Consider the following 12,375-nt stretch of genomic DNA (forward strand, 5'->3'; position numbering starts at 1 on the left):
TCCGAAGTGGGACAGGGGCATTAACCTGCATTGATTTTCAGAGGGATCCAAGTCCATAGCTCCTTGAAAGAGGCAACACATGTAGATAGATTGGTAAAGAAGGCACGTGGTATGCTTCCTTTCATGGGCATTGAGTTTATCAGGATATCATATTGAAGCTTTATCGGAGTTTGGTTAGGCAGCATTTGGATGTTAGGCAAATTTGGGTAATTTTCAGAAGATGAAAGGGAACCTGATAGAAGTATGTAAAATTATGAAAGTCGTAGTGAGGGTAGAGAGTCAGAACCTTAGTCCTAGAGTGGAAATGTCAAAGACTAGAGGGCATAGCTTTAAGGTGAGAGGTGCAAAATTTAAAGGAAATGTGAGAGGTAAGTTTTTTTACACAGAGCGATGGGTGCCTGGAACATTGTGCCAGGGATGGTGATAGAGGCAGGTACAATAGTGGCATTTAAGAGACTTTTGGATAGGCTCATAGTGATGCAGGAAATGGAGAGATATGGAACATGTGCAGGCAGAGAAGGTTAGTTTATCTTGGAATCATATTCAACAAGGACACTATGGGTTGAAGTGCCTTTTCCTGTGCTGTACTGTTCCTTGTTTCCCATTGAAATGGCAAGCATGGTGGCGCAGCGGTAGAGTTGCTGCCTTACAGCGCCAGAGTCCCAGGATTGATCCTGACTATGGAGTCTGTCTGTACGGAGTTTGTACGTTCTCCCTGTGACTGCGTGGGTTTTCCCCGGGTGCTCCGGTTTTCTCCCACACTCCAAAGATCTACAGGTTTGTAGGTTAATTGGCAACAGTAAATATTTTAAATTGTCCCTTGTGTGTGTGGGATAGTGCTAGTGTGCGGGGATTGCTGGTCAGGACGGACTCGGTGGGCCGAAGAGCTGTATCTCTAAACTAAACTAATTGTTTTTGTAACCAAATCCTTCTTTCACAGTTGTGAATCTGTGGAATTCTCTGCCTCAGAAGGCAGTGGAGGCCAATTCTTTGGATGCTTTCAAGAGCGAGTTAGACAGAGCTCTTAAAGATAGCGGAGTCAAGCGATATGGTGAGAAGGCAAGAAAGGGTTACTGATTGTGAATCATCAGCCATGATCACAGTTAATGGCGGTGCTTGCTCAAAGGTAAACTAAACTAATTGTTTTTATAATCAAATCCTTCTTTCACAGTTATGAGTCTGTGGAATTCTCTGCCAGAAGGCAGTGGAGGCCAATTCTCTGGATGCTTTCAAGAGAGAGTTGCATGGAGCTCTTAAAGATAGCGGAGTCAAGGGATATTGGGAAAAGGCAGGAACAGGGTACCTATTGTCTATTGTCTGTTGTCTATTTCTAAGGTTTCTTAGGAACGTACTATAACAGAACTACCTGTTACAATGATTCAAAAAACATGATAACCAACTTTGACCCAGTCCTTGAAAGGACATACTTGTTCCACAATTCCAACTGACTGATACTGTTCTATGGTTTCAGGCATAACTCTATACGGAGGCAGCTGAACCTTTCCAACCCGGACTTTGACATACAACAGTTCCAAAGGCAGGAGAAGCCAATGGACATTGGGCGGATAAAGCCCGAGTTGTACAAGCAGAGGTCGGTGGACACAGATGATGGTCGAAGGAGCAGCCAGACCTGTGGCAAACTTAACTTTGTGTTGAAGTACGATTGCGACTTGGAACAGCTGATAGTCAAAGTCCACAAAGCTGTCAACCTGCCGGCCAAGGACTTCTCCGGCACCTCTGACCCTTACGTGAAGATATACTTGTTGCCCGACCGCAAAATGAAACACCAGACTAAGGTCCATCGCAAAACCCTCAACCCCGTCTTCAACGAAGCCTTCCTCTTCCCCGTCCCTTACAACGAGCTGGCCAACCGCAAGCTCCACTTCAGCGTGTACGACTTTGACAGGTTTTCACGCCACGACGTGATCGGCCAAGTGGCTGTTGACAATTTCCTCGACCTGGCCGACTTTCCCCGGGAGACGATGCTGTGGAGGGACATTCTTCACGTCACCTCGGTAAGTGAGAAGCTCCAACGCCAAGCAAGGCACATTACTCCAGCCATCGGTTTCTCTGGGAGGCCGGTAAATTGGCTTGAGGGCTTCAGCCTGGCTAATGCTGCAATAGTTTACACAGGAGTAATCTGTCGAGCTCGGAATCTGGAGTTTAGAAGGATGAGAGGAATTCTTATTGAAACATATAAGATTATTACAGATTTGGACACGCTAGAAGCAGGAAACATGTTCCCGGTGTTGGGGAGTCCAGAACCAGGAGCCACAATTTAAGAATAAGGGGTAAGCCATTTAGAATGAAGATGAGGAAAACATTTTTCCACACAGAGAGTTGTGAATCTGTGGAACTCTTTGCCTCAGAAGGCAGTGGAGGCCAATTCCCTGGATACTTTCAAAAGAGAGTTCTGGGTCTATCCCACTTAGGTGACATTTTAGGCGACTGCAGGAGACTACGCAGTCGCCACATGTTCGCGGGTGGTTGCCGGGGAGTCGCCTTCATGGTCGTGAGGAGTTCCTGCATTTTGGGAACCAGTCTCGGCTTCATTATGGTCGCAGCGAATTTTTCAACATGTTGAAAAATTAGCGGCGACTTGAATGAAGCCGCCGTGGAGAGTAGCGAGAGTTCACGTGCCGTAGGTGGGTCGCCAGGAGGTCCTAGTGGGTTGCCAGGAGGTCGAAGGTTCTTCTAGATTCTCATAGGTTGTAGCCGGTGCTGACCGATGAATGGCACGTTGGGGGAAAAAACGTAAGCAGTAGTTTTCAGAACCGGTAATGTTAAATGTCCGCCGAGCTTCACAGCCGTGTATCTCTGGCTTCTTAAAAGTTGTCTCCACTACTCTCTCTCCCCCCTCTTTGAAAGGACTTACTGTACACTGTGCTTTAGCCATCTTAATTACAGCACCAACCTTCCTGTTCATCGTGGTATCACCTTGGCTTTGCACTGTGTGAATTTCACTCAGACAGCGCTCCCCCCGCTTGTCCTGTCCCCCGCCTGCATAACGGGCTGGTGAAGGAAGCTGTGTGTGTGTGTGTGTGTGTGTGTGTGTGTGTGTGTGTGTGTGTGTGTGTGTGTGTGTGTGTGTGTGTGTGTGTGTGTGTGTGTGTGTGTGTGTGTGTGTGTGTGTGTGTGTGTGTGTGTGTGTGTGTGTGTGTGTGTGTGTGTGTGTGTGTGTTTCCAGTTGCCGTTCCAGTTGTTGCCGGTTATCAGTCGCCGGCAGTCAACTGAAAAATCGCCTAAGTGGTACAGGCCCATTAGATAGATCTCTTAAAGATAGCACAGTCAAGGGATACGGCGAGAAGGCAGGAACGGGGTACTGATTGTGGATGATCAGCCATGTTCAAAGTGAATGGCAGTGCTGGCTCGAAGGGCCGAATGACCTACTGCTGCACCTATTTTCTATGTTTCTATGTTTCTATACACGTACAAATAGAAAAATACCAGAGTGCAGAATATCGTGTCGCAGCATTGTAGTGTTCCAGTTACAGAGAAAGCACAGATAAAAAAAATGTGCAAGGGCTGCAATGAGGTGCGATGGACGATCGAGACTACTCCCTAGCTCATGGGAGGAACATTCAGTAGTCCGATAACTTCTTTCATTTTTTGAGAAAGTAGAGCTTTCTTGGCTGTGGCTTCAATGTGGTTGGGCCAGGACAAATTGTTGGTGTGATTTATGTCCAGGAACTTGAAGCTGCTGAACACCTCCACAGTCATAGGAGCAGAATTAGGCCATTCGGCCAATCGAGTCTAGTCTGCCATTCAATCATGGCTGAACTATCTTTCCCTCTCAACCCCATTCTTCTGCCTTCGCCCCACAACCTTTGACACCCATACTAATCAAGAATCAGTCAATCCCCGCTTTAAAAAGATCCAATGACTTGGCCTCCACAGCCGTCTGTGACTATGAATTCCACAGATTCACCACCCTTTCACCAAATAAATTCCTCTTCATCATCTTTCTAAAGGAACGTCCTTTTATTTTAAGACTATGCTCTCTGGTTCTCGACTCTCCCACGAGTGGAAGCATCCTTTCCACATCCACTCTATCCAGGCCATTCACTATTCGGTAAGTATCAATGAGGTTCCCCCAACCCCTCATCCTTCTAAACTCTAGCGAATACAGGCCCAGTTCCATCAAATATCATCATATGCTAAACCAATCATCGCCAGGCTCATCCACTGGACCCTCTCCGATGCCAGCACATCCTTCCTCAGATATGGGGTCCATAGTAGTCTGGAGCATGGGACCACCACATTTCCCGAAGTCGATAACTAATTTCTTCATGATGCCCTCTACTTCTGACCCTGAATTTATTTCTCCTTTCAAGTACTTTGCCAACTCCTATACAAATGCAACAACCCCAATCTGCCTCCTTATTACTTCCCCTGATCTTGTCTGTATCCATCAGCGCCTTTCGTGCAACAGTTGAGATGTCATGTTACAGGTGTACAATACCACACCTGGTGCATTGTGTGCAGTTCTGGTTGACCAGCTACAGGAAGGACGTCATTTCACTGGAAAATGTGCAGAAGAGATTCACAACCACGTCACCAGGACTGGGCGTCATGAGTTACAAGAATAAATTGGGTAGGCTGGGACAGTTTTTCCCAGAGTAACGGTGATTGAGGGATGACCTTATGGGTCTGTCATACGACTGTCATAGTCGTAGCAGGTAGCTGAAAAACCAGAGACTTGACCTCCCTACGACAATGTCTACGACAATGTCTACAACAACCTACTCGACATCCAGCTACAGCAAGCTACCGACAACGGACAACTGATTAGGAAGTCCACCTACGACCACACCTACGACAACCTATGTCCACCCGCGACAAGCTACGATATGGTAAGACAATTCAGTCGCCGGTACCTGTTGCCGGTTGACGTAGGTAGTCACCAATGGAATTCGCCGAAGTCACCACCGGCGACAACCTACGTCATCCTGGCAAGCGAACTGTCGCCGACTGTCGCCGAAATGTTTTGAACATTTCAAAATCCAGCGGCGACCAGAAAAACGCTACAATTCTTTTAGTGACTGAGCAGACCATACAGGTGACAGCCCGGCAACCATGTGGCAACAGCCTAGTCACCTTTAGTCACCTAGAAAATCACCTAAGTGGGACAGGCCCATTACAGAGATTGTAGAACTGTGAGGGAAACAGCTAAGATAGATTGCTTCAATCTTCTTGACAGGGCAGAGGAGACTAAAATTAGAGACTGTAGGTTGCTAGTGAGAGGAAAAACACTTAAAGGGAGACTTGAGAGCTAAGTTTACTCCAGAGACAGTGGTGTGTACATAGAATGATCTGCCAGAGTAAGTGGTAGAAGATGTCAAAATTACACCACTTAAAGGACATTTGGATGGGTCTATGGGCAGGAAAGGTATAGTGGAATGTGGACCAAACGCAAGCACATGGGATTAGCTTAGATAGGCATCGTGGTCGCTATGGACGAGTTGGGCCGAAGGGCCAGTATCCTTGCTGTATGACTCTTTGGAGACATGTTAAAAAAATATGAGACTGAAGAAGGGTTCCGACTGAAAACGTCACCCATCCTTTTTCTCCAGAGGTGCTGCCTGACCCTCCGAACTACACCTGCACTTTGTGTCTATCTTTGAAAAAAAAAAAATGACTTTCCCTCCCCTGAAGTCATCCATCATACTATTACAATCCTGTGCATCGACAGAATGGTGTATTTACGAAAGAGCAAAAATGAGCATCGGAAGAGCACCCTAAAATCATGTCACCATATTTATTTTTACTGGTGTATAATTGCAGCAGGCACTTGTGAAAGTTTCTTCCAGAGAGACATTAACCTGGTTTTGGATCATGCGTGCTTAAGAAGAACACATTACGTATTTGCTTGTTATCTTCACATCGAAAGTCAAATCCCTGGGAAGTCAGCAGCAGAAAGTGCAAATTTAGCACAAACAAAATCGCGTCAGCACAGCCCTGACCCATTTTCAAGATTCTTGTCTGTAATCCCCTGATAATAAGGAGCTCAAATTCAGCTCCTTATTCGCCATATGTGAGAGAAATCGACAGTGCATTTGTTGTGTTGCTATTGCAGAAGAACGCTGGAGAAAACAATATCAGGCTGTTAAATCAATGGAGTGTGACTGAAGATGTGCAATTACTGTAGGCTGTCTAGCCTTGTGATTTCATACAGAAAGCCCTCAGCCGTTTAGCTCAAGTTCCTATCTCTGTAATCACCTCCATCTTTGCAACCCCCTGATATATCTACACTCTTAAACCTTGGTCTGTCCATCACTGAACTGAGGGCAGCCGAGTGATGCAACTGGAAGAGATGCCGTTTCACAGAGCCAGGGAACTGGGTTCGATTGTGACCTCGGGTGCGGTCCGTGTGGAGTTTGCACATTTCCTTATGACCACGTGGGTTTCCTCTGGGTGCTCTGGTTTCCTGCCACATCCGAAAGACATGCAGGTTTGTAGGTTTATTGGCCACTGTAAATTGCCCTCAGTCTGCAGGGAGTGGGTGAGAATATGGGATGACGTAGAACTGGTGTGAATGGGAGATCGATGGTTAACGTGGACTCATTAGGCAGAATAGCCTTTGTTCCAGCTGGACCTTTAAGGCTGGGACCCCACGGCATTGCTCTCAGGATCACAGGTCCACACAAGCTTCTTCACCACGACAAGGTGACAATCCACGGATATATATATATCATGTTCATGCTCATCATGTTCGGCACTGTGGGCCAGCATCGCCCTCCTTTGTTTTCAATGCAGATTCCCGGTTACAAGCACCTCTGCTAAGGCTGAGTTGCTCTACCACTAACATAAAGCCATGTGTGGACCTGTGATCGTGAGAGCGATGCCGTCTGGAGCTATGCTCCTGGTAGGGCCACCCATGGCGGTGAGGTCGAGGGGGAGATCTCTGACAAAGAGCAATCCAACCAAGACCTCAACGGTGGAACAGGCGGAGGACGATGGCTGACCTTAGTGGAGCGTCACAACGGCTGGGAAGGCGGATGAAGGCTGCAGCAGAAAAGGGTCTCCAGTCGTCTTGGACTCCATGCCACTGGTCCTGACCCAGATCTGTCAAGGACCATGGGGTGGCTGTCTGTGCACCAGTTTCCCCACGTTAAACAAAGTCACGCACAGGCGTCCTCCATATAGGGAATAGCACCCTGGAGACACCCATGGTCAGCCATAACCGAAGGGGGCCTAAGAAGATATATATATATATCACGAAGGTAGACACAAAAAACTGGAGTAACTCAGCAGATATCACCATTGCCTTCTTCATGACCCCAGCAATCTCAGTGTCATCTGCAAACTTTCTAACCGACCCGTCTATGTTTTCATCCAAGACATTTATCGTGGACTGTGAAGAAAGCTATCAAGGTATATCAGCGGGATATAGATCAGCTGCAGAAATGGGCAAAGAAATGACTGATGGAGTATAATCTGAAGCAAGTGTGAGGTGTTGCACTTCGGGTGGTCAAATGTGAGGAGAAAATGTACAATTAATGGCATGACCCATAACAGCATTAATGTACAGAGGGATCTTGTGCTCCAAGTCCTTATCTCCCTGTAAGTGACCACACAAGTAGATAGAGTGGTAGAGAAGACATATGGTGTGCTTGTCTTCATAGATCAGGGCATTGAATATAAGATAGACACAAAAAGCTGGAGTAACTCAGCGGGACAGGCAGCATAACTGGAGAGAAGGAATGGGTGACGTTTCGGGTGGAGACTCGATCCGAATCGTTACCCATTCCTTCTCTCCACAGATGCTGCCTGGCCCGCTGAGTTACTCCAGCTTTTTGTGTCTATCTTTAGTTTGAACCAGATCCTGCCTACACATTGAATATAAAAATCAGGAAGCCATGATGCAACTTTATTGCACTTTGGTTAGGTCACTATTGAAGTATTACATGTAGTTCTGGTCACCCCGTTGCAGGAAGGGTGTGATGGCTTTACAAAGGTTGCAGAGGAGGTTTGCCAGAATGATGCCTGGTTTAGGGGTATTACAGTAGCTACAAGGCCAGGTTGGACAAACATGGATTTATTTATCTGGAACGTCGGAGGTTTCAGGGAGGCCTCTGATATAATATAAGTATATAATATTCATCATTGTCGTCTTGGCTATCCCTCGAGGTCCAGGATGTTGGTCTATGTTCCGTTGTTTTTATAGACTCTCAGGTGGCTTATGAGTCCAATCCACTCACGGAACGAAGACGCCTGTGCGTGTGTTTGTTTAACGTGTACTTGATGTTGCACTCCAAGAAGCACACGGTCCTTCACAAATCAATCAACCCATTCCAATGGCAAGGGAACCAAGACGACTGGAGCTGATTGATCTGTTGCAACCTTTACCCGCCTTCACAGCCGTTGAGTTCAAGATAACTTTGTCCGCTTGGTCCGCCGTTGAGGTCTTGTAGGTTGGATCGTTCTTAGTCTGGACCCTCATCCTTGACCTTACCGCCGTGGGTGGCCCTACCAGAAGCTGGTGCTTCCGACGGCATCGCTCTCGGAGCCATGGGGGCACACAAGCCTCTTCCGAAGAGATCCGAAGAGGATATAATATTATTTTTATCATATTATTAATAATATAATATTATGAGAGGCATAGATAGAGTGGAGAATCAGAACCTTTGTCCCAGGTTGGGGAAATCAACTACCAGAGGGGATAACCTTAAAGTGAGAGGGGCAAATGTTTAAAGGAAGGTACATAAAAAAGCTGGAGAAACTCAGCGGGTGCAGCAGCATCTATGGAGCGAAGGAAATAGGCAACGTTTCGGGCCGAAACCCTTCTTCAGAACTGTTTAAGCAGTTCCTTCTTAAACAAATGTTTAAAGGAGATGTGTTGAGCAAGTTTATTACACATAGGGTAATTTCCACGGATGATAGTTGAGGCAGATATGACAGCGGCATTTAAGAGACTTCTGGTTAGGCACATGGATATGCAGGAAATAGTGAGATATGGATTATGTGTAGATGGATAAGAGATAGTCTTGGTTCATTGTGGGCCGAATAGCTTGTTCTTGTTGTTGCACTATTCGATATTCAACGTTCTATGTCCTTCCATCACTTTTACAAGTAATTCCCACTCTGGATCAGGTCCAGATCCAATGACCTTGGTGTGAAATTCCTCGGGAAGATTAATGGTGCAGTCAACAGAACCAAGTGGGTGTAGCTGATTATATCTTCACTGGGTATTCTTGTGTTCTGAGCCAACAATCAAACATCTATTTTAACCCGAAGATAGACACAAAAAGCTGGAGTAACTCAACGGGTGAGGCAGCAGATTGTGAAGATTGAAGACTGTGAAGACAGCAGAAAATTGTGTCTATCGTCGGATACAACCCGACCTGCTGAGTTACTCCTGCTTTTTGTGTCTATTTTTGTTGTAACCCAGCATCTGCAGTTCCTTCCTATTTTTTTTTTTTAGATTTTAGAGATACAGCGCGGAAACAGGCCCTTCGGCCCACCGACTCCACACTGACCAGCGATACCCCCACATTAACAAAAGCCTATACACACTAGGGACAATTAACACTTATTCCAAGTATACAAATCCAAGCCAATTAACCTACAAAGCTATATGTCTTTGGAGTGTCGGAAAAAACCCACACGGTCACGGGGAGAACGTACAAACTCCGTACAGACAGCACCCGTACAGACAGTAGTCGGGATTGAACCCGGGTCCCTGGCGCTGCAAGCGCTGTAAGGCAGCAAATCTACTGCTGTGCCACCGTGCTATCCTATATATTTTAACCCTCTCTGTTTTATATGATGCTGGTTGAAAATTATATACTTCCCTGAGAATACAGGAGAAACATCCCTGCTATATGGGTAGTGGTTTAAGTATTGGTTTATCATCGTCACGCGCATCAGGATGTAGTGAGAAACTTTGTTTTGCGTGCTATCCAGACATATCATGTTGTACACGGAATACGTGCCATTTATCTGAAAGGAGCCTTTGTTCGTGCCTTCATCCATAATGTCCCCAGGAGTTAATGGGGATGATACATGCACCACCTCATGGATGCCTGGTATCCTCTCCTCTGGTAACCTTATTCCATCATGGAGTTTGCACTAGTTTGCAAACCTCATATTCAGCCTGGTTAGCTTACAACCCAATGATTTGAATTCTCCAAATTTAGGTAACTCAGTGGGAGAGACAGCATCACTGGAATCTCCGCTGGACATGCTGCCTGTCCCGCTGAATTACTCCAGCATTTTGTGTCTATCATCATTGTGACTGTGGTCGGCACACACTCGGTGGGCTGAGGAGCCAGTTTTAACGCTGTATCTGTAAGCTGAAACCTAAACTACCCTATCCACTTGTGTCACCAATTTCAGGGTGCCATGGACTTGCACCAAAAGTCTCTCTGTACAACTACATTACTAATGTTTCTGCTATTTACCTTGTATGCCCTACCAGAATTTGACTTCCAAAATTGCTCAATCTCACTCTTCACTGGGGTTAGAATGATATGACAAAGTTTCCAGCTGATCTATGTTTGTCTGTATCCTTAGACAACTTTACAAAACTGCTGCAAGTAAGAATTTAATTGTTCCATTTTCAGAGAATTAAACACTCTTAAATCTTCAATCTGTAACGTTGCCTGTCCATTCGCATTGCAGATGCTAAAGCCCCTGTCCTACTTACCCGAGTTACTCACCAATTCTCCCGAGTTTTCGCTTTGATTCAAACTCGGAGATGCCAGCCGTGGGTACTTGGGGCTATTTTTTTTACTCGTGGACATTTTTCAACATGCTAAAAAAACGTTCACATTACGAGCCAGTACGAAATATCTACGGACTCCCTACGGACTCCCTACGGACTCCTGCGGACTAGCTACGGACATTCTCCGAGTTTGAATCAAGGGGAAAAATCGGGAGAATTCGTGAGTAACTCGGGAAAGTGGGACGGGCTTAACTGAACTGCTGAGTTCTACCAGCACTTTGTGTTTTGATCAAGATTCCAGCATTTTTGCCTTGAGATACAGCAGGGAAACTTCGGCCCACCGAGTCCACACGACCAGCAATCACCCCGTACACTAGCACTGCCCTACACGCTTGGGGTAATTTACAATTTTTTCCGAAGCCAATTAACCTACAAACCTGTACGTCTTTGGAGTGCAAGGGGAAACTGGAGCACCCGGAGAAATCCCACACGTGTCACGGGGTGAACATATAAACTCCGTACCGACAGCACCCGCAGTCAGGATGGAACCCGGGTCTCTGGTACTGTAAGGCAGCAACTCTACCACTGCACCACCTTGCCGCATCTGCAGTCTTTTGTGCCAACATCCTTGTTCAAGTTCAAGTTCAAGTGAGTTTATTGTCATGTGTCCCAGATAGGACAATTAAATTCTTGCTTTGCTTCAGCACACAGAACATAGTAGGCATTTAACCTTGGCAATCTTTTCCACACTCTCTGTACCTTAACACCATCCTTCCTGTTGCATGCTGACCAGAACTGCACACAATAGGTGTGGAAATCACACTCCTCCAGATTCGGGGACAATGTCTCCCCGGCTGTTATCAGGCAAACAAATCATCCTACCACAACCAGAGAGCAGTGCTGAACTACTATCTACCTCCTTGGTGACCCTCAGACTCCCCACCCCCCCCACTCGTAACTCACTCCCCATCCCTCGTAATATGCGTACAGTCCTCCTTGCCCCTTGTCCTCACCTTCCACCCTACCAACCGTCACATACAACAAATAATCCTCCGACATTTTCACCACCTCCAAAGGGATCCCACCACTGGCCACATCTTCCCATCTCCTCCCCTGTCTCCCTCCGTAACTCCCTGGTCAATTCATCCCTTCCCACCCAAACCACTCCCTCCCCTGGCACTTTCCCTTGCAACCACAATGCCCCCTCCCATTCCGAATCCGACCTTTCTGTCCTGGGTCTCCTCCATGGCCAGAGTGAGGCCCACCTTAAATTGGAGGAGCAGCACCTCATATTTTGCTTGGGCAGTTTACACCCCAGCGGTATGAACATTGACTTCTCCAATTTCAGACAGTCGCTGCCTTCTCCTCCCCTTGCCAGCTCTCCCTCAGCCCACTGTCTCCGCCTCTTCCTTTCTCCACCCACCCTCGCTCCCCCCCACCCTCGCATCAGACTGAAGAAGGGTCTTTACCCGAAATGTCACCTATTTCCTTCGCTCCATAGATGCTGCCCCACCCGCTGAGTTTCTCCAGCATTTTTGTCTACCTTAGATCTTCCAGCATCTGCAGTTCTTTCTTAAACACTCAGACTATCCTTGATCGAACGTTGCTGGCTTTTCCTTGCACTAAACATTGTTCCCTTATCACGTATCTATAGACAGTAAATGGCTCGATTGTAATCATGTATTGTCATTCTGCTGACTGGTTAGCAC

At 46.6% G+C, this 12,375-nt stretch overlaps 1 protein-coding gene across 1 annotated transcript in view; it reads left to right on the forward strand.

The window, feature by feature from the left end:
• syt9b (synaptotagmin IXb) overlaps window positions 1-12,375 on the forward strand; it is a 71,560-nt gene that overhangs the window by 33,007 nt on the left and 26,178 nt on the right. Inside the window, exon 3 of the mRNA XM_055649287.1 lies at window positions 1,472-2,015. Coding sequence (XP_055505262.1) covers window positions 1,472-2,015 — 544 coding nt within the window. The remainder of the gene's footprint in view (window positions 1-1,471; window positions 2,016-12,375) is intronic.

The sequence above is a fragment of the Leucoraja erinacea genome, chromosome 18 (assembly GCF_028641065.1).
Source record: "Leucoraja erinacea ecotype New England chromosome 18, Leri_hhj_1, whole genome shotgun sequence".
Taxonomy (NCBI): Eukaryota; Metazoa; Chordata; class Chondrichthyes; order Rajiformes; family Rajidae; genus Leucoraja; species Leucoraja erinaceus.